General features: G+C 37.0%; 2 protein-coding genes across 7 annotated transcripts in view; one reads left to right on the forward strand and one right to left on the reverse strand.

The window, feature by feature from the left end:
* Positions 1-7,654: 7,654 nt before the first annotated feature.
* LOC146450755 (uncharacterized) overlaps positions 7,655-23,435 on the forward strand; it is a 36,654-nt gene continuing 20,873 nt past the window's right edge. For 2 of the 6 annotated variants that reach the window (XM_085099977.1, XM_085099980.1), the window contains exons 1-2: positions 8,446-8,773; positions 9,490-9,657. The gene's annotated coding sequence lies outside the window, so the exon portion shown is untranslated. Of the gene's footprint in view, positions 7,793-8,445; positions 8,774-9,489; positions 9,658-13,824; positions 13,847-23,435 lie in introns of those variants that run through there. The other 4 variants (XM_085099981.1, XM_085099982.1, XM_085099978.1 and 1 more) reach the window with 3 other exon arrangements.
* LOC146450756 (uncharacterized) lies at positions 19,440-23,104 on the reverse strand. The gene is made up of 2 exons (XM_085099964.1): positions 23,055-23,104; positions 19,440-20,010 (listed from the first exon to the last, which is right to left on the reverse strand). Exons 1-2 carry the CDS (start codon positions 23,102-23,104, stop codon positions 19,461-19,463), a joined length of 600 nt encoding a protein of 199 aa, XP_084956090.1. The 3' UTR covers positions 19,440-19,460.

Here is a 23,435-nt window from a genome sequence, read left to right on the forward strand (position 1 = left end):
AAGTATTAATTTGGATTGCCACACCCGCCAGGGTAGCACCTACATACAGTTAAGGAACCGATTAGAGTTGATTCAACGTTTTCGATTCTAGTAGTGAAAGAGCCAGTACACAAACAGTGTTTCTGTGCACTTCATCTCGGCAGCTGAAGCGTTCTCGGTTTCCCTTGATACTCTTTCAATCTTTTTACACACCAACGAAGTGTAAGTTGTCTTTGGTTGAGTCAGTTGATTGGAACCCCTTAGGTCGACCGTCATCTTAAAGGCAAGTGGAGAATTGAACAGATGATAAGAACAAGTTTTTCAACAACTAAAACAAAGGTAATCTTTACAGCAATCCTTTCGATCCGGGAGAACGATCTCTTGGACTTCAGTACGAGTTTCCCAAACAGAGAAACCGTTTGCCATGCATGAGCTGCTGCCATCCGAGCAAAGCAATCACAGGTGCTTCTAACCACAGAGTGTAAAAATATCTTCACCGAATTTATCAAGCTTAAATGCCAGTTTCATATCTCACTAAAAATATTACAATGTTAAATTTGGTTTTATATCGGTCCTTCCTGACGAGACATCGCCTGAAGCCTTCACAATTATCACTGAACTGTTGGCAGTTTACAATGCATGTTGTCCATGCTTTTCTCTTTTATATTAATCATCGCTATAGGAAGGAAAATCAATTTGCTTTCACCAACGACTTCAAAAATTCTACATCGTCTAGAGTAAGAAGATGGCAAAATTTTGTACAAATTTGGGCTCTACACTTTTATCCTTAAGTACGTTATTGGAAGTAGAAAACCTATTAGTGAGCTTCAGCAATATTATCGTGCTGCTTTGGTGCCAAAGGACATCGTACCCAAAAAAATACACAAATAAAGCAGATTGCGTTCTTGGCACCTTTCATTTAACTTTGGACTATTCAGATATCACTTTTAACTGAATTATTATAGTGTCAGAGATGTAAAGAAATAAAACGAAACGTTTCTGGTCTTGTGTAACATTGAGCCTCGGAATAAAACACGCCAATGCAACGTTGATTCAGACATTTACCAATTTCACAATCTTCAAAACATAGAGCACGGTGGCAAACTTGACCGAAAAATTCCACGCAGCTTGCAATGAGACCTGTGTCCTGGCTGGTGCATAAATGTATGTTGAAAGAACAGCTTTGCAAAATTAATAGTTCGTTTAATTTGCTTTTTAGAATTTTGATGATGTGCCTTGCAAACAGGAACATGATGCAAACCATTTCACTTTTCAACGTTATGATTTGAAAAGACTTCTTTCTACCCTTGACGTTCGGTTTGTTCTTTTTGACCTTCAGAAAATGAATATTTTCAAAGATTGCACTCGATGGTCGATGTTAAATGAAACACGCTCTTACGAGTTGAAACTAAGGAAGTCAAATTCGAATGGGAAGTTGGACGTGCCCACGCGCCGCGGAAAATCATGTTTGCAGCACTGACACGTTCTCTTAATCTCAACCATTTCAGACTTCACAAAACGACATAAAAATTATTATTTGTGCAAAGACAAATATTTTACATAAAGGTGCTTAAACGCTGAAGAATTTTCAATTTTCACTGGATTGAGCTGGCTACATCAATGCAAGTCCATTGTTAAACGTTGAACAAGATTTCTTTCCCTGCAATGTCGGACAAGTTACTAGACAAAACTGAACAGGTAATTTATTACACAAGCAGCGAAATATCTTGGAAAAAGATGTTTTATCCTTTCGGGAAAACTAAATCTAAGTTAATTCTCAACTAGGAATGAAAGATTTCGACATAGATGACCAAAAAAAATGTGTAAAAAATACAGCCTAGTCGGCTGTATTTTTGTATGTTTGATTCGCCCACGTTGTTTCAACTAGTAGATCGCGTACATCTTCCTATCTAATAGACGTGATGCACGGCGCTCACAATGTTATTGATAACTATTATTTCTTAAAATGATGCTCTAAGAATCTCTTACGGGTTTTTAGCAAGGTAAGTAAAACTGTTTTCACCCTTAAGTTAAAAAAAAGTAGGCGAAATCATATGACGCCGTATAATCGCATCGCATATTGTTGATACTCCTTGAACGAACCATGACCTCTCCACATTACAACAACAACAAACCCCTCCATTGGTCAACTGATCCCAATTTCACGTTAAGATTTTCCCTTACTTGTTCATGTTAACCTCTTCATCTTCTAGATTCACGCCGGTCTCATGCATGTCAAATAACGTGCTTCTAAGCAACGCTTTAGCCTGTTGGTGATTAGACCACCGGTACTGGAAAACCACGACCTCTTCAGTGAATTTCCGTCATTTGTGTTTGTTTTAAACATCCTTTAAACAAAAAAATTTGACTTGAAATACTCTTGATCAGGATGCAAGGGTCGAAATCTAGATGTTGGTCATGTCGGAAAAAAAAGTAACAATAATAATAAGAGTTTGATATAACTTTTAGGTATGTGTCGCTTTACTGTTCCTGTAGAGTAGTTATACATTGCACAATGCCCTACACTCACTGATCGCAACCAACTGAACTGATACTTGTGCAAGTAGTCTGTCGAAGCTCGGCTACTGACCTCTAGAAAAGTTAAACGTATTTTCTTTTTTAATTAGACGTCGAGGACAATGCTTGGTCGGTTGATAGTAAAAACGGATAAAGGGAAGTTATATCATCCATGAGAGGATGTTTAACTTGTACACTCGGTTTTGCCGAGAGTTGTCACATCCCCTAATAGTAAAACTTTTATTTCGAACGGGTCAATATTTCTTTGCTTTAAGTCAGAATAACCGACTTAATTTCACAAAGAAGAAAACCGGGTTGAAAATTTAGTCCGAAATTACCGCCAAAGTTTAAAGGAATTCGAGTTGATCGCAGTGAAGTCTGAGACTAATATTTCACGTATTTAGCACCACTGACTTTACCCGGCTAGCACACTGACGAGGACACACAAGTTACTGAACAGTTTGACATTGATATCCCAAATTATAGCTACAACAAAACGTAAATAAAGAATCTGTTTTATATTTCTAATCATATATAATCGTTTTCCATACCTTGAAACTGAAGATATTAGAGATGGTTTCGATTCAGGGAAGCAAGTTTTTTAAACCGGAAAAAAACAACGAATTAAGAAACGGAACTCGACCCTATTATTTCAGTGGTGATAGGTTTTTGTTCCAAATTTTGTTCCAAACTATCATACAGTAGAATATTCACAGCTTATATATTTTTGCATTTTAGCCTATTTCTTTTGCCGATCGCCAAGGTGATATTCGGTTGCAGCCTTCAGTTAAAATCTAGTTGCGGCCGATAATATTCCTTGGGGTGGGAAGGATTCAACCTGTTTTTACAAAATAAAATAAAAATGAATGAAGTCACGAATGTCTTCTTAGCTGAATTCAGATCATAGCTGCCACAGCGAGAAATATTCAATATTCATCGAGAACTGCCCTTCGTTAATCGCCCTTTGTTGCGAATACAAAATGCGACGACTAAGGCTTCGTCAAAAAATCGTTCAATTTCTATGGGGAAACATCTCTCAAATCCAAAGCCCTTTGTTATAGCAATTTCCTTAAAGCATGGAATGTTAATTTGATATTCAGAAACCACTTTTTTTACTTTCGAGACGGAAAAAGGTGTAGAGAAGATGAATAATATTGAAGGACATCTAAACGACCTTAAAAAGGAAGTAGATAGTCTTCGCCTTCTTCGGTTATACCAATCCGCCATTACAGTTTCACAGCCCGGCGACGGCATGGCGGTATATTTGCACATTAACTTGGTTATGGCCACATTTGAACAGCCAAATCCAAAACAAAACAACATTCTAAATCAGCTGACAAAAAAGATTAAACTAAAAGAGAGTTGGACTCCATATTTTAACATCACGCCGGCTTTTCTTTAATTCCCTTGTTGCGAAAGATGCATGCACGTTGTCTTGAATATAACCATCCGCGCAACGGAATAAAGCTTGAGACGTTTCAGGTGAACAGCAACGCCTTTGTCGCTTATGTTTATTTATTGGGTTCGTTTTGTGCTAAAGGTTTGCGGGCAGAAAGATCGAAATACACTGGACACCTTGCTCAGCTGCTTGTAAGTGAACACTTAGATGTCAAGTTTTGTCTGAGCTGGTCTGCCGGCATCATCTTGTTTATCTGCTAGACAGGAGAATTGGTAAAAGGTAAGCTAACATTTGTTTAAAGTGCTTAACATCTCAGAAATTTCTTATATCTTTAGTTCCGTGGATCTTGGAACAGTAAAATCCTTTAATCGGTTAAATTAGAGTTCTTAGTTTCAGCGCCGTCATTATACCGTGTTGCATTGTGCACATGCTTACGAAATTGTCTCGTGGTTTGCCTTCGTCATTTTCTTTAAAGGTAAAACACTTATTGTTGCCATCTACCTTCACGATTCAATTTAATGTAATTCTCACAGCTCTGGCAAAATGTAAAATGGTTTAGCCACTGCTAGCCTATTTGGTTACATTTATTTGTCAATTCGACGACCCGATTCTCAGTTTCAGTATATCATTGGATGCTTAAACTGAATTTCTGTCGTCTTCATTGGGTACTCAGCAAGCTCAACGAAATGCAATTCGTCGTTGCCTTTGTCTGGCGTAATTCACATCTTCTCCTCTGAGAAAATATATATTGACAATGAGTTACTAAATAACTTGGAACGTTTCATTGGAGTCCTTTTTGTCACCCCGTTGTTGACTGTTATGCCCGGCGTTGGCAAAGACAGCGAGACTGAAAAGAAGGCGATAAATGACCGTGTGGCACAATGTTGCATCATTCAAGTTGTACGTCAATGCTCGACGACACCGAGCTGCAGTCAGCTGTTTTCTCGCAAAAGCTCGCGGCCAAACTAGAAAAGAAATCACAAATTATGTTTTCAAAGGTATTGCCAACTACCAAACAATATCAAAAGCCGAAAGCACCGCTAAAGAGCTTTCAATTGAATAGTCACATGTAAGGTTTGCACATTCACAGCCTGCTCTAGCGTGGTTAGTACAACCGCGATATACAGCATACTGTTAATCAGTAAAATGTAAAGTGGAAGTACTGCTATTAGGCCTTCTTTTGACCAGTCACTCCTAAAGATTTCATCCACAGAATTAATAGACTAAACCAGATTGCATGGCACAACTCGCAAAAACAGCTGACTCGATGCCTACGACACTGAGAAATGTGGAACAAGACAAAAGGCATAAATGCCTGGTTTATGTTGTTTTCGAAACTGGTTTTCTCCAGCTCATCGGCTGGTTTGGTATAGACATCGTCTGTTAGTTTTTTTTGTGTTTAGAGGTTTTCTAAATTAAAGTAGATGGTTCAACATTGCCAGATGCAAAAAGAATGTGGTTCTTATGAGAACTTCTTGTAAGGTTTAGAGGGCTACAGATTTGAAAAACAAGTCTTAATGCACACATTTTCAAACACATTAGCCCCAACTATATCATTAAACTGTAAGAACAGCGTATTCGGTATTACTAAATCTACTAAGACAAGTTTCTGTGACACACGAAAACCTGGTAAAAAATAATTTAAAACGCAAATATTAACTGAACCAAACTTCTGGTAAAATACAGGGATTTCAGAGAAAGAAATGTGAAACTACGCAATACAGAAACAAAGAGGCATTTTGGCTTCTTTTCTGCAGTAAAAATTGAGATCTTGTTCGGAATGAAGACGAAAACTGCAGGCTTGATCGATGCGATGCCTTTTACAAAAGAGACATACTGAAAAGAACTGGCGTCGCGTCTTCGTCGCATTTGTGTTCATTACAGTGTGTCTATTTTGGCCTGATACATCTACTTGAAATTCTGTGTGTAATACGGTGGTGAAACTTTCTTGCACATTTTTTTATTGTTTTATTTTTATTTTAGCGTAGAAAATGAAATTTTCTCTGCTTTACAAGTGTATTAAGCTAGACGTGGTTGCAACAATCGAATTTAAAATATTGTTGTTATTGAAAAACGTTACGAAAGAAACAAAGGGGAAAAATAAAACCGCCGTCTAATTTCGATTTTCAAGGTTTCCTTCGTCTACAAGGCTACATTACAGCGATGCATAATACCACGAAAAAAATAATCAACAAAAAAAGCCGCCGAAGGAGGTTTGCATGCATGCTAATCACGCTACGGTCGGGTTTTAGTTGCAAATTAAAATACTATTTTATACGAAATATCATCCCATAAATTGTAAAACTTTTTTGTCGAATTCACAAAATCCCTGCAGAAACATTATTGCTGACTAATGAGGTTTGCTCTTCTGTTCATGAATTCTAATAAGCCTGTGAGTTCGGTCATTGTTTTTGAACAGATATGCATAGCTGTTTAGGTTGTCAACTCGCGAATTGCTGCTTCATGCTGCTTTTGCATCAAACATAATCTATTATCATTGCTAAAAAGTAAATTTTTTTTGTTATCACCAACATATTCTAGCTAAATCAGTCTACTCTAGAAAGACCGACGAAATGCTTTCCGAGTTCAACACTGTTTATGTTTGTATTGTGCGAATTTCCCATTAGATTCAAGACGAGATTCGATCTCCCAGTATTCTGTCATTCGACAAAAACATTATCTTAATGTTCAAAGTAGAAAACACTCCTTGTTTTGCTAATAACCTTTACTCATGTCGCCAAAAAAAATTCATAACATCAAATTTCGAACCTTACCAAGAAAAAGACTTGTCACACGAAAAGCAGTAAAGAGGTATTGCTATTGCAGAAAAAAATGCTCAAAAATTTCAAGAACTACGGATGAAATATTTATTTTCTTGCTTTGAACTTGAAAAGCTGTGTGCGGTTTCATATTTTTGCAATCTAGAACATTTTCCACCTGCCCGCCGGTGTCGTGGATCTCGCTGAAACGCAAAAAAGTTACGTATTTTCTTGCAATCGCTTACCAGTGCTCAAGCTCCCGGAAAAACGATTTTCGTTGACGCCTCGGCCTTTTTCTCCAAATTAAAACCTCCCACGCAATGCTAAATCGGGCAAAAATAGACACACAAGGAGCTGAAAATGCGTAGGATATTAAAATGGATTTTCTCCTCCTAAAATTATGCAGAAACAGCAGAGTTCTTGAATAATTAATGGTAGCCTGCCGATTGATTTCTTTTGAAATTTAGTTTGCGATCAATCAACCACTCGCATCTTTACAAGTATTTTGTTTCACTAATTTGCAGCGAAAAAGAATCACACGAAAAGAATACCTCTTTGTCTATTCTACCCTGGCAAAAGTTAAATTTGGACCAGTTCAGTACCTGTATTTGGAAGAAAAGATTTCAAGCCCCCGAGGGCAGAGACAAATTATGCAGTTCGAGTATTTTCATTTGCATACACTTTCTCGACAAAGGCAATGTTTTCCTTTCAAGTCTTTTAAGACGGGCATTATTGTGTATTTATACACACAGACTTCAAATGACGTCAGAGTGACGTCAACAAGGGGACTTATCTAGCCCCGCGCACAATTGCACCAACAGCTCACTTTTGGCTTGGTGAATATAATTTACGAGTCCAATTAATTTTAGGTTTTCTGGTTCAAGCAAAGACGTATGCATTTCTATCCTATGTTTCCGCCAGTGGGTGTAAGTTTGCGTTTTGTTTAGAGTTGATGACGTCAAGCCATTTCTCCAGGTCTAAGTGGACTTTGCGCGAAGCAGTTCATTCGCGTTTTGACACCAGCAGAGTAAAGGAATACTTCCGTGCGATCGAGCGTGTCATAATTTTTTTTCCAGCCCAGACGCGCTCCCGAGTCAGTGACATCAGCTTAGCGAGTCTCAAATCTCTTCCTTTTGGGGTGAGTGATTTTTAAATTTGGCTATAATAAGTCCATAAAATTTGACTCTATTTTGATAAAGTCTACCGTTTGACTTCTGGTAAGATTTATTTTATTCATGCCCGGGTGTGATGTTTAGATAGACGCTTCTGCCTCGCTTGAACTCACCGAGCTTAGTTATAAATATGCACATGATAAATAGTCAACACAAGATCCATTTAACACTTCTATTTTCTCCATTCAAAAACATGACCAGCGTCTGTGTAACGGTTGATAGCATAATGTCTCGAATGTGATCTCTTGGGAACAAATTTGAATTTTCAAAGTAAGCAAAATTAAATGTTGCAATGCTTGTGAAAAACATTAAATATTCCTTTGTGTGACGCATCGAAGGAAAGTATTCTATATTTTATGAAAAAGAAAGAAAAGAAGCTGAAAGATTTCGAATACCAAAATTCGTTCCCGATTATTTTTCCGTTTTCTTCGAAAAAAATCAAAACGATACATATCTTCTCGATGTCACGTATGCAATCGCCAATATAGATTAAATATTGCATCTCAAAATTGATTGATTGACCCAATTTGGTTTTCTTGCCTTGAGTTCAGAGCGGAAGTCCTCCGTGAAATAAATTTTACTTCCGGGCAGCTTGGTCGTTTCCTGTGACGTCAGGTTACCCAGAAGTCTCGTGGGCGATTGATGATGCTCGTGTGGCCGGTGTTACATTCTCTCTGTGTTCATGCCATGACAATTCGACTGTTTTTAGGGAAAATTTATCTGTTTTAACTACTGAATTAACGACGTCTTCTCTTTGTAATCAACGGGAGAGGCTGCAGCACACTTGAAGTTCCGGTTGCAATTTTGCGCCCGAAAGCCGCGTCCTTTCTTCGCCGCGAAATCCTCGACAGTCTTCAAACCAACTGCATTTTGGTGCATTTATTCGGCGGCCTGTACCGCCGTCGCTTGTACAGACGAAAAGAAAAACATGTCTAGCAAATTTTCAGGTGAGCAGAAGTGGCCGGCTAGTGGGATTCCCGGGATTTGTTAGTTAGACTTAAATTAAGCTCGCCCACGCTCAAAAATGTGTTACGAAAATATCGGCGTGGACGAGGAGAACTTTTGCCTGTGGTGCCGGGAATCTGTTGTCGATTTCATCTGCAAAGCCCCGGCGATTGTGCGAAGTTTGCGTCATATTGAGGCGGCCTTTTGTAAGGTTTTAGATCGGGCTTTTTCTTATAATGGGCGTTGTTCATCAAAAGTAGAATTTTTTGGCTTTATCTTGTTTGGGTCGATGTTTGGAGGGAGTGTAGTCGAGTGAAGTGAATTATTAATTAAGGTTTTATAAGTTGTCGATTTCAATTCAACAGAAAAAAATTTCCAGGGGTCGAACTTTTAGGTTGGCTTTGTACTTATGTTCACTGTCTTTTAGTTAAATTATTCCCGAAGTGTAGGGTAAATATTGGAATTTCTTACATGCGCCAAAAAAAAAATACTGCTAATTTTTGTTGAGGCTTCTGTTTTATTTACTGGGAGATAATATTCCATCAAGGTGCTTCTCTGCAATTCTCAATTTTCCGACGAGTAAATGTACAAGGCTTCCCTCTATTTTTGCAATTTCCGAGGTTTATGTTCGCCAGGTTTCGTTGCAAACTGGTTTTTCAACTTTTGTTTAGTTTGATTAAAAAATTCTAATCGAGTGGTTTTTTTTTATTTCCTTCAGAATTGAGGCCGTAATTACGCCGGTGCTGTCTGTGCAATTTTGGCGAATTTTGTTACGTTTTCCACATCTCTTGACTTTTCTAAACGTTATGATCCAAAGTTTACAAGCTTCCTCCTTTCACTGTGACGATGTTCGAAAATGGACTTAAGAAGCTGGCTACTCTCTGAGGTAAGAGCCTTGCAGAATTGAAACTTTCTTATTTGTCTTGGATTAAAATTGTTAAAGGCGAGAGCAGCCCGAAACAAAGGCTGGGATGAATGGAGTGCAGCACTTTAACTTTCAACGTCTACACATCCGTCATCTTAGCTTTTATAACGCGGAGCTTATGAAAACGATTGTATCTTTTTGTGGTCTTTGATCTGTTAGCTGTTAATCTCAGCCGTTTAAAAATATACCGACGGTTTTTCCAAGGGCCTTGTGATATGTCGTTATGAAAGAGATTAATTTCAGTACGACATTCAAACTGTTTTCAATGTCTGGGTGAGAGTTGGTTTAAGCTTAACCAAAACGCTTAAAAATGTTTCAAGCTTGTGTATGCGAATGTAGCATAAATTCTTGGTTAACCAGAATCTACTTGTCTTCAATGGAAAGTGTTATGCTTTGTACAACGGCGACCTCTGGCGGTAACTTGCTAATTATTTTCATGTCGCGAGCATACATTTTTTTTCTCTTTGTGGAAAGTGTACACGGCATTAAAAATAAACACTTGTAGCGATCCGCCAGTGTTCTGCAGTTCGCATCTCTTTTTTTTTTTTTTTTTTTTTCAGAAAACTGTAATCTGTAACAACCTTTCCGAAATTTTCACATGTGTTGTATTAATTTATTAGCATGTATATGCGAATGTTAATTAGTTCATTTTTTAAAAATGCCGGTGCCGAAACAGATCTCTTTAAATAAAAATTTAAATCCCTGCGGAGATATTCGCTTTATATTGAATGCGTGTTCAAATTGAAGTAAAGTTAAATAGTGTTTGATTAGAAATTTTCATGTGCATGAAACAGACACTCATGTCTGCTACACTGCACAATCCTTATTCACAGACCACAAGAACCCCTTAATTTTGCTTCATGTTATTAATATCTGTTTTCTGTCCAGTGGTTTTGTTTCTGCACAATATAAATGGTCGCAGTGGTAATTCTCTTCAAAGCTAACCTTCACCTTGAAATACCACCTTATTCAATATTCATAATTTGCATTTGTTAAATTCTTGATTGCATAGAATTAAGCATCAAAATTTGATGCTTAATTCTTGACTAATCTGTTTTGTTACACTTTCATAGTGGAGGTGTACATGTTTTGATCACACTTTGTTTTAGAAATCCAGGATCTTAGGGTTCTTTACTTTTTGTAAACAGCAAATGGTTTTTCTCGATCTGTGGATTTTATTTCAGCTAGGCAATTGATTCAGTTGTGGAGTTTCCTTGTTTTGAAGTTGGTACAACTACCAAACTCTTAAATGAATGTCAGTTTTAATGCAAAAAATTCAAATAAAATCAAATTACACATTCAAGTGAGCAGTAATTCTAACAGGCATTATTATTTTTTTAAAAAATCCTTAATCTTGTGTAGCTGCAAGGCCAAAAATAGCAAATGTTTAATTTTCACAAAATTGGCATTATAATTTTTTCAAGTTCCTCTGCTTGTTGCATTGAGCATGGTGTAAAATTTTAATGATTACAATTGTGCTTAATTAAAATAAAATACAAACTGTCCTAATAAGTAATAAAGTAATAAATTTTAACACCAAACAATTCTGTTTGCTTGAGGTTTCAATGGGAAGGATCAACTGCTGTGATTTATTTTCAATTTCGGACAATTAGTAACAATTTGTGCCTTGAGAATGGTGTGTTATTCAGTGAGTGACACAGGCTAACTCGTATAAACGAAGTCTACGTGCTTCTATCTAGAGTCGAACTTATCAGGAGACCTTCCGATTGCTAGTTCGGATGCTCTACCAATGAGTTACAGGAGCCTTGTGGGAGCTAAGGCCATTAAACTAGGTTCATGGGACAAACATCCTGCATACTGCTAGGATTTGATTTGCCTTTGTTACTTTCACTTTTCACAATTTAGTTTGTGTTATTGAAACATATTTGAATTCAACACATGTTACAGTGTGATGTTGTGGGAGACCACACTGTATAATTATTATCCACGGTTTTCCTGGAGTTAGTTTTAATTTCCTTTTGCAGAGAAAGTTGTCAAAAATGTGGCCAATGTTCAAAAATATTGTTCCACTCAGAAACATACCAATAATAAACGTTACTGGAAAGTAAAAGTCAGGAGCTTTCATTCAAATGGTAACACTTCAGTGTATCATTTGAAAACTCAGAGCTTTGGACGATGTAATAAACAGCGCCACAGGAATGTGTTCTCTGCCCGTCGCTTTCATTTGAATGGTCACAAAAGAAACGCTTTTACAGCACAGCAAACAGCACCACAGGAACATTCTGCTCGGAACCTATCATTTGAATGCTTCACTCACAGACTCAAACAGTAAGGTAGCTTTCATTGTAGTGAATGCAAGGTTACTGCCTAACAGGAGCAAAGTAGCCTGGGGCGCCCAAGAAAATGCTCTGGGCGGTTAAATTTTTTGCAGGAGCATCTAACACTTCACTTGTTAAAGGGGAAGTATCACAAAAATTTGCTGTCTTTTAAAAACCCAAAAATGTTTGACTGTTAGCAGAAACAACAAAATAATTGTCAAGTTTGTTAAAAATTATCACCCCAGTACAATAAAACTGTCGATTAGTGCCTCTGGCCAGAGACAGGGTAGGCCGGTTTCGATTAAAACTTGAAAAATATTAGGCTAATGATTTTCAAGTTCTCGCATTTTTGTTTCCAAAATGCGCTAGAACAGATCACAAGTTGTTTCTTTCAAGAATTGAGTTGATTTTGTTCCTCTTGTCATTCTAGAATTATTTGGCAGGTGATTCAAGGTCTTATTTCATCATTTTTAACAAAAGATATCAAAAACCCCATAATACTTCCCCTTTAAGCTCCTAACTTTTTGGATTTTGGTCTTGTGGGCTCCTTGAAAATTTTCTTAGGCAACAGCCTTGGAATGCATGTCAGGAATTTTTTCACAGTCTCAAATGTCTAAGTTGCATGATGCAATCAAGGCTTGAGTGTAGTAGAATAAGGGGCAAGTAGTAGGAGATAAACCAAATGTTGGATTTTCTGCATTTCAGTGTTAGTTTGTTTAGATCACAGAGATTGTGATGGAGTTTGACAAGTTTGTGTTTTTCCCTAATCCTTGTCAAGTTAAGCTGACAGTTGCTACGTCAGAGTAAAGCAAATCATCAGCCAGAATAGTAAAGAAAGACCTTATTGTACAGTCTGTCTAATTCTCACAGCTAAAATTATAGTCTTAATTTAATTTATTCTATTTCACACCTTTACTTTATGTATAAATTATCTTTTCTGTTGCATTCTTTGCTTGATAATGGTGCCAGGATGACACCGAAACGTCGTTCCGTTTTTTTTGCTTATTTTTATAGTCAACTAAAATTATAAAAAAAAAAAAAAAAATGCCCGAACGTAGTCAAGAGGTAAATAACTTGTCTGAATTGTTTAATTTATTAGTCTTTTGACAAGGTTCTTGGGAGTGTCCCATGTGGTTCTCTCTTCTGAAGAGTTTATTTGGGGAATTGGTTGTTAAAAATATACTTTCAAAAAAAACCAAAAAAACCAGGAGGTCAAGTGATAATCTTAATCTCAATTCAAGGTTCAAGGTTGCATGGAAAAGAAGAAAGATGTGACATTAGAAAGATTAGGTAGTAACTGCCAGTAAAGGCACACTTAAACTGGTCAAAAGCTGCATGTTTGGAGTACATTTTCAGTAGAGCTTTTTTGGATATTTTGTTAAAGGAATAAGAAAAAGTTTCTCTGCCTGTGTGATTCTATAGTATTACGTGAAAACTTGTAAAAGTTTTTGAGAACTTGAAGCAGTAGTGAAAACACTCGCTCAAGTGTGGCTCATGTTTCTATAACAACTTTTCCTTGTGTCAATCTTCTGTTTGTTGCTCAGTGTTCCTTGTTTCTTAATTGCCGGCTTCTTCACTTTCTGAGTTGAACAGTGGACCATCTGTTGTGTTGTTATTGTTTGTTTTGTCCTTTCTCTGCTCCATGTTACAGTGGTTGGTGTCATTAAGTATGATACAAAGGAGAAAATTCAAAGCTAGGACAAATTTAAGGGTAGAACCTGCTGGTGAAATCCTAAGTTGTGACACTTACCGCTAAGGAAATCGTCTGAGTAACGCAGTGGCTTTGTTTGGTTTTGTTGGTTTGTAGTTGATTTCCATGTGGATGTTTTCAAGAAAACTCTCTGATTTCGTACTCACAACAGGATAAAGCAGTAAGGAGCTTTTTTTGTTTGAACTAAAATAAATATATTTATTCATAATTTAATTTGTTGTTTGCCATCATACAAGCCCTGTTCATTGTCAGCAGATCTGACCTTAGATTCGAATGGTTGGTGGTGGATCTCTGATGTCGATGGGTTCTTTCTTTGTCCTGTAAAGATGAACATCAGCGTACATTGTCTTCTTCCACCCATTTGCTTATAAACATGTACTCAGAAACTGTTGCTTACAGGGGGCTGCTCCTCCAGGGTTCCCAAGGAATTTCTGTGGGTGCTTGTAAGGAATTCTTTCCTTCTAACTCTACTATGCTATCCCTAAATGTCGTGTACATGTCTGACGATGCTTTACTTGTTGAGGAGAGAATGATACAGAGTATGTTATTCACTTGTTGATTTGAGAAGCTACATTGTATATGAAACACTCAAAAGAGTGTTTCATCCTATTTCCAAACACCTCGAAGCTGGTTAAAAAAAGTCTTGACACACTTCTCATTGTTTGGAAATTCAATGAAACACTCTTCCTCCAGTTTGATATGTTACATAAAAACAGAGAGAATGTGAAAACGAGAGATCAAAGCAAGTGCTTCATCCTCCACAATTTTTGAAGTGATGTAAGTGGTAGTTCTACCAGTCAATTACGTTCAAAGCTTATAAATTTCACCGTGAAAACAGCTGGACTTTTTGAACAAGCTAGAAACATTTTATTGCACCCGAAGGATTCATATGAACATAGATGTAGGTAAAAAAATTTTGCCACCAACTTTTTTTCTTCCGTGGTGTACCTGTAAACTAGCTTTTTCAGCTAAGCGTACTGACCACATTAAACATATTGATTGATTGATTTATTGATTGATAAAAATGCTGGAAAAAAAGTTTGACAACAACAACAAAATTGTCATAATTCCCGGACACATACTCTTATTAATAATTCTTGAAGAAATTCAATGAAAAAGTTCACCAAATTTTACAATAATTGAGATAGCATTTGCAAACCTCCTTCATGGCAGTGATGTCCTTCGTTTTCCTTTTTTTTTTTTTTTTTTTTTCGCCAACTCTCCCAGCAATGCTGTCTCAGTCAGTGTTTCCAAAGGTTAAAGAGAAAACAAACGAGTGGTGCCAGAAAAGATTATCATGAAGATAATGAACAAGGCACATCCATGTATGTAGATAATACAGAGGTCTCTGTATGTTGTGGCCCTCTGGCATAGGATTCAATAATTTGAGCTGGTTGGCTTAAAGCTTACCAGGGAGACAGTGCATGCCATATATATATCTTGCTCATGTGGTCTTAAATTGCATCTCATATCGTGTACATGGAGAGATAGCAAAACAGCCATTGCGCCCAAGTGGGATAACACCGCCATGACTAGTTATCACAACCTGTGGAATTATTGCATAAAGATACAGAAACTAAAAGACCAGATTTAGAAACATGAATATGTCACATGTTGTAACTGTTCCTTCTAAGCAACAAAAAATGCAGTAGTTCTCGGTACAAAAAGGCATGTCTGCAAATAAAAAAAAAAAAAGAAATGTTGAAAAAGTTGGGTTGTGGTGAGAAGGTTGGTAGGTTGTGATTGGTCCAAAATCAAGTGCTTGTTTGGTGTGGCAATTTTGTAACCAAAGTTGGGCAATTTATTATTCAAGGAAATTTGGTAACTGAGAAAGATGTTTTGTAGTCAATGACTTAGCGATACTCAGAAACAAAATTCTAGTAGTCTTAGTAGTTTGATTTTAATTTCAAGCATCTTAAGTAGATTGAAGTAAACGTTGTCATGCTTTGGTGACAGCAGTTGTGCTAGTCTGAATCTTCTAACAGTATCAGTTGATTTTTTGATGCTTAATTATAATCCACCTTTTTAACTGTTTAACCCCTAATATCAAAGAACAAATTCTCCTATCTTGGTGCTATGCTTTTCTTATAAACGTACTGTGCAGAAGTTGTTAAAATTTCGAGAAATTCACCTTGGGTGATCATATCCTTAATTCTCATGACCTCAGGGGATGAATAAGCATTGATATTGCAAGGAGAAATTTTATGCTGATCACTGTTAAGACTTAAAGGGTTAAGAGGGCCACAATGTATTTTTGTAGCCACAGTGATTAAGAATCAAAGCAGCTTTGACTGTTAATTAATTAATATTCTGTTCCATCAATTAAAGTGATTTTCTAGAACATTCTCTTGTGGCACGGAGATAGTGCTTGTTGTTATTATTTATTTACAATGTTGTGATATCTGTGCGAATCTTAGACCTGTTTTAGCTTGCTTGCTGTAAAAATGGTGATTTTGCAAGCTTTTAGAGAGCTGTGCCGAATTTCAAACACAGACCAAGCTCAAATATTTGTTGTCATTTTTTTTTGTTTACTATGTACAACTGTACATGTAACTTTATTTGAATGCAGTTTGTAAACGAAAATTTTTTCTCAGGGTGATTGGTTTTATTTGTGGTTGGTTTTGTGCATATTTAATTCATTTTGCTGCAGAGATAGTAAACTGCATTGCAGGAATAATTTTGTTCAAATGGGTTTCCATTCCATTTTAAAATAAAATATGTTTTGTCAAGTGCTGGCTTTGTTAATTTATTTTGAATGTAGGTTGATTGCATTCTTTTCTGCAAAATAAAGCACTTTTTGGCTTTGATTAAATAGTAAAAGATTGTATGATATGCAAACTTTGCATTATAAAATGTAAAGTGTTCCTATGTCCTTGCGTGTTTGCATCCCAGACTCAAGTTTCAAGGTTGAATCATGTTTGCGTTTTCTTCTTAAAACCAAATATCACAGTGTTAAATTAATAAGTAAACAGCTCACCATTATGTAGATTTCTTAAGCTGTTATTGCCAGGCATCGATCAGCTTGCAGAGTTTTAGGCACAATTTTAAAATACGATGTCCAAGTTCAAGCATGCCACTGGTAAAATTTTAAGAGGAGTAAGTTGGATTTTTGCTTTTTTGTCTTTTCGAAAAAGTGGGCATTCCCAGGGAAATAAGGGAAATGATTAGTATTTTTGCATCTAAAACCTTGTTACTTGACATTTGTGTTTGTAAAGCTACTGGCTTGCAGGACTGTACAAGTCAATTTATTCTAAATTTGTTGTCCAATACAGCTGATTTTGCTTGTAATTAATTTTAATTAACTGTTAGTTGTATAGTCCCTCAAAATGGAAGTCTGTGATGCTTGGGAGATCTGAGTTGATATTGATCAATTTAAAAACAGGGGCAAAATGACCTTTTGAATTGTTATGAATTTTTCTGTTGGTTGAGACGCCCTATGTTCGAGCCAATAATTAGATGCTGGTTGTAGAGCATATTGTAATATTTCAGCATGACTGCTCATGTGTGATACATTTCCAGACAGTCTATATTATATTGAACCATTCAGTACTGCCGGATGATTTGTAGTGTCACAAATATTGTTTATTAACCTGCTGAGGGCTCTTGAGCGTAAAGTGCACTCTTAAAGTATATAAGCATTACATGTGCATGCCTGGCACTATAAATGCTGGCATTTTGCTCTGATATTTGACTTTTGATGTTGTTGGCCGTGAAGTGTTCAGTTTGTATGTTCGTGTCCAGAAATGTTTATTGTTTCGGACTTTGCCCAACGTTCTATTTTTGGGATAGGAATTGTATTGCTTCTCTTTTGAATATAATCATGCGCTTAGATTTTAAAGATTCCAGGATTTTTTGGGAATAATAGGGATTGGAAAATAACTGTAGAGTGCTGACATTTCAAGCTTTTTGATAATTATTAAGTATCGCTACATACAATAATTTATTGAGCAATATTTTCTTATTTGTGTCAGAGTTGACAGATCCTTAATTTTTTTTTCATTGTATTCTGTTATACACTAATTAAAACTGTTTTCATAGAAGCTTAGTATGCTAATTAATCAAGACTTGTGTCATGTAAGTCACCTGAGTATTCTTATTTTGATATTGCCCTAGCAAAAAATTTTGCAATGTTATTAAAAATTCTGTTATGATTGTAACCACCTGGGCATGCTCTAAATATGCCCTTCAATCATTAGCCTTTGTAAGTAAATTGAACAAATGTGAGTTTGTGTTACCTGATGAGAGCTGAACTAGAGTAACATTGGTACGTGTAGGCTTGTTAATGTCATTGTAAAAGCTTGGGCATGCTTTAAACATGCCTATCAATCATGTGCCTTTGTAAGTAAATTGAACAAACATGAATTTGTGCTACCTGGTTAGAGCTGAACTAGAGTAGCATTGGTGCGTGTAGGCTTGTTAATTTAATTAATTTTTAATAGAATGTGCAACTTTCACTGTACATGCACACATATTTATTATCTTCAGACTCAGCAAAATTGTACATTCACCTATGCTCAAGAGCTGTTGAAAGTGTACGTTTAATCGAGTACATGTAAGCGTGAATTGTAATCCTGTTGAGCATGCTGATGGCGTAAGTAAACTCGACCATTTTCTTGCTTTGCATAAATCGCTTCCTCACATAAGAGGCCTTGTGTGCCAAAAACACATCTTCAGCTGAGAAAATGGCAAAGTTTGGAGAGCATTCAAGAAGCAAGAGTTGCTCATAGCTGCTCCAGAGCAACTCTTACACTTCTCTTGTGGTTTCCAAACTTACCATGTGCATCATATGAACTAACTGTAAAACTGTATGAACTGTATAACTGACGTACATGAATAGTGCATTTCAGTTTGCTTTTGTTGTTAGCTCAGGATCACTTGAGGTTTCGCATATGGCCTTGAATTATTTCCAGAAATGTGGATCCGATGTGTTATTTGCTGCTGTGCCCTTTCTTTTTGGGATAAAAACAGAAATCATGCCCACCATAACAACAACAACAACAGCACACTTTGTTAAAAACAGAGAGTTACAAGTTAAGGTGGATTTCCATTGTTCAACTTTTTACGTTTACGCACGCGGCTCACACATCGCTTCTTCTCATATTTATGTACGTAAAGCCAGCTCAATTCACGTCTGTACGCACATAAAATTAACGCAACAGAGTGGGAATCCACCTTTAGGTATATACCTACCCGCAAATAGCTAAAGCTAGTCAAGGCGGGTAGGTATGACTATATTAAACTAAATGCAAATAGATTTTGGTGTTAAAAATTGACATTATTAACAAAGTTTACAAAGCAACAGCAGCAACTAAAATCATAGGTTTTTTATTTCAAACGATGCACAAAGGTGTATGATTGTATGGTTGAAACATAACACGATCAATAAATTTAATACAGATTATGGGTAAACATTAGACATACAAGTAAATGCAACTTTCTGTAATGAACATGATTGAAGGACTTAGCATGAGAGGGTTGCACGTGAAAATGGTGGCCCAGAAATAGCAAGAAATTGTATTTAAACAGTTTACATGTAATTCAAATTGAAAGGCTTGGTTCATGTCTTGGGCCCTTATGAAGTTTTGGCTTGATGTTTTAATACTTTAAGTACTATTTAAATTTCCTATCAATAGTACCTTGCAGAGACATGCAAAAATTAACGATAAAAACCGACGTTTCGGTGTCTTCATGACACCATTGTCAAGGAGAAATAAAAAATTACAGAGTCTGCGGCAAGGTGTCTCAATAAATTAGCATATAGTGATTGAGGCTAATTAAAGAAAAACTTTTGCGCAAATAGAGTCGTTTTGCACGTTCAGAGTGGGTTTTAGGTCTCTGATGAAAAGCATTTCGTTAACCAAACAATCGAACTTATTTCTACACTTTTTCAGAATGCTAAAACGCCTCAGTAGGTCTTTCGGGACTTCGCCATGCTGTTCGTGGTAGTGTTTATACACTGAAGATGCTTTTTGTTTATGTCCATCCACACATGTGTGTAAGTGTCCGCGCGTATAGCCTACATAACCCACATCACACAAGTCACATTGAAAATGATAAACGACGGGTTGTTGGTTGACTATCTGTGGCTTGGTTTCGCGTGCTTTTAGATCTTGCTCAATTTTGCGGCTAACGAATACTGGCTGGACAGTTGTCTGCACCTTTATGCTGAGATCCTTAAGTTCTTTTTTAACATAATTTGCCGATTCCTGGTCTTTAAACGGTATGACTACACGAACAATGGCTCTTGGTTCTTTCGGCGTCTGTGGGGGCTGCTGGTCAACTATTCTTGAGTGTAGGAAGGTGTTAGGTACCTTGTGAAGGTACCTTGCAGTGGATAATTAAATAGAAAGGGGAGCAGGGATGGTGCAGTGGTGAGCCCGGGTTTGATTCCCAGACTCGGCATCATATGTGGGTTAAGTTTGTTGTTGGTTCTTGTCCTTGCTCTGAGAGGTTTCTCTTCGGGTACTCAAGTTTTCCCCTTTCCTCAAAAACCAACACTTCTAAATTCCAATTCGATCTGGATAGTGTCCCAATTAGTACTTTGTGCTAAATACATTGACACTTAAATACAGTGATTTAGAGTGATTTAAACAACATTTAGTTGTTACTACAAAAAAGAAAGACTAACCATAAAAAGACAAGTATAAAAATAGATAGACCAATGTGACTTAAAATATTTAAAGCTGCCCCAAAAAGAGGAGTTATTAATTTCTGTTCAATTTAAGGTTTACATTTAATCTAGAGTTCATTGACAAAACACTACCCCATATTTTGTTTTTCTGACTCAGATGTTTTGCACGCATGCAGCTTTGAATTTTCTTTTCCAGTGAAGCTGTAAATGTGCTTTGTGAATGAGCGGTAAAGGAGTACTTGTCATTACGAACAAGTCTGCTTGATCAATGGAATTTTTACAAAAATTGTGACGAGATCCTGGAAAAAACATGAGACTATAATTATGTTTCTTGAGTGAACTGTTGGTCGTGTGTTGAAAGTGAGGGTAATCTAAAGAAACCAGAAAACAGAAAGCAGATCTGGAATCACTTGAATGCATTTAAAGAACATCGAAGTTAGGGTTTTTAATTATTGTTTAGGTTTTCTATTTTTAAAGTCCGATTGAATAGCCACCTGGAATTGACCCCTGCACCTGGGTCAAGTGTTGTCTAGTCATAACTTATACTATTAGTGGGTGTAAAACCTAGTCTCTCATGCAGCCGATATATACATAAGAGAGAATGACACATCTTACTCGTAAGTGCTGGCTTTGTAGCGTAGCAAAGGTTGAAAACATTTTTTTGCATCTGAAGGATTTTGTACAACAGCAAATGTAAGTAACAGTTTCCCTCAAAAAATGTTGATCAGAATGCTGGAAGTTTGATTTTGTTTACAAACATCCTTGTTTTCATGTTGATCTGTAGTATTTTGTTTGCTCTCCTTATCGTCAAAATTCAAAGTGTTCAAACATAGTGGTGACAATCTTCAAAATTGAGTTTCAGACCAAAGATAAGGAAGATCAATGTACAAGAAGAGGTCCATATATTTGAAAGGAGAGAGAGTTTGAGAAGTAGTTCTATTTTTTAGGGAGAGTTTGTGGTAAACACTACTAACAATTATTATAATAACAACTTTCTTTATACAGGAAATCACCATCACCCATAGGTGGTTTTAAAGTGAGCCCTGTCAATGAAGCAGTATTAAATATTAGATAAAAAGTGGGGAATTAAAACTAGGTCTAAAGATGCTGATCTACAAGAATCAAGGAAAATATAAAATTACAATAAAAATTGCAAAACAGAGTTTCTAAAACTATGAACTGTCACACTACTTCTGATCTCTTGGGAGATCTCGTTCCATTCCTTAAGTAAAAGATAAGAGGAATGCAGCTGGCCCTTGTTGCATCATTTGCGCCTAACCTGAAGATTAGTCCAGTGTAACTTGCCATGTGCCTGAGTCACAGAAGAGCAAGTAGCGTGATCGAGATTGGCTTTAGCTGTCTTATTCTGTAATATTATTAACTTCTTTAATCTCAGAAATCTCTGTTCATAAATCTCAGTTCATTTCAGGGCTTTATGCCTCCATAGCGATGAGTTGAAAGAAGTGAAAGTCCACATGAGTTTTCTTGTAGCATGAACAAATTAAACTTGCATTTGTGCATAATTTCATTGAATGTTGTCAACAGGAATGATGTTCTTTCAATAAACCCCATGAAATGCTGGTAAAACTTGAATAGCATCATCATCATCGTCGTCGTCATCATTGAACAACTTGGTGTCACTTGAATAGCAAATTTTTTTTTTTTTCAGAGTCTTTAAACCACTGCCAATCTTTTGCAGATGTTTTGCTTTTAAACTTTGCTTTTCTTGTTTAAATTCATTTCCAAATCTGGCAAATAATCTTATTGTTAGCATGTCACACTTGTACAGTAATGTATGCATGTTTTGCATAAGGCCTTCAAACTGACACACTCACAGCCCCGCCTGACATGACAGACACCCACTTAATTATGGACACCTTGTTATTACAGACAGCTTTCTTGATTCCAACTAGCCTGCAAGCAAGCTCTCTTGGGGGTGGGGGGCGGGAGAGGGAAAGAGGAGAGAGCTTGCAACGATGTCTCAGGAATTTGAATGCCGCCCCCAATACTCCCCGCGGCTCCCTGCTGTCCTAGCTGTCAGAATTTGGCCAATCAGCGCAAACCGGAAACAATAGCAAACGTAAACAAACATGTGAAAGGTACAATGTTATCAGATACACCTCGAAAGACAGGAATCCTTGCTGACAAAAACTATAGTTTCTCTGATGGAGTATGCCTACCGAGTGCCACAAAAATCAGAAAATATAGTGAAGGATTTTACTTAATTGTGAGCACACTAAAAGCCGATTGACCAAAAGGACGAGGTCATAAATGTCGTCCCAAGGGTCAAGCGAATCTTGCCGACTGCACTGCAGTGTCAACGCCACAAAACTACTGGACATAAAAAAAATGTCGAAAACTTGACACGGTCCGGCCAGGGAAAAAAGAAGCAGTGCAAGGAAATCGGAAGAATCTCAATTTTGCAGCCGGGTCTCCGAGAACGAGGACGCTATTCTCAATATCGACAATGTGGTTTCAGAACACTCAACTCGTGTGAAATTTGTGATGTTGTTAACGAGTAGAAATGCAGACGTGAGAGTGCCAGATCAAAAGGAAATCATTGCGCTTCTAAAGAACGTTGCCCTAAAAAACTGGTTGTTCGCTGTTAACGCCGTACCGAAACACTCGGAATTGAGTCAATATATTCAGAAAGCTTTAATTTGTGGCGTAAGCTGAAAGATGTTCATATTTTTATCGGCTGAACCAAACACCAAACAAAAGTTTAAATTTGGCCAACCTTGACTCTCCTTCTGAAATATCGGCAATCGAAGCGGCAGGCATCCCCATTCTTCTTGTTTCTTCGATCAAGTAGTCGATAATGAAACTTTGCAATGGGCAAAAAACTAACATTGTTTGATGCAAAAGGTTGAAATATCAAACTTGTCCCAAATCTCGTAGGCAAAACTGCAAGAACATCGCTACTTTGAAGTAAAGCATTGGCAGCTTGACTTTGTTCGGGTTTTTATTCCAGAGAAAACCTAAGTTATTTAGAGAAATTCTCGCAGCCCTCACAAATAGAAACTTGTGTTGTCAACACGACCCACGCGAAGAGCAATGACGTAAGCACCAAATTCAATATCCACCAATCAGCATTTTGCGTTGAAAAATTCAACGCAGA

This window comes from Pavona decussata, unplaced genomic scaffold (genome assembly GCF_977016875.1).
Source record: "Pavona decussata unplaced genomic scaffold, jaPavDecu1.1 SCAFFOLD_426, whole genome shotgun sequence".
Classification (NCBI taxonomy): Eukaryota; Metazoa; Cnidaria; class Anthozoa; order Scleractinia; family Agariciidae; genus Pavona; species Pavona decussata.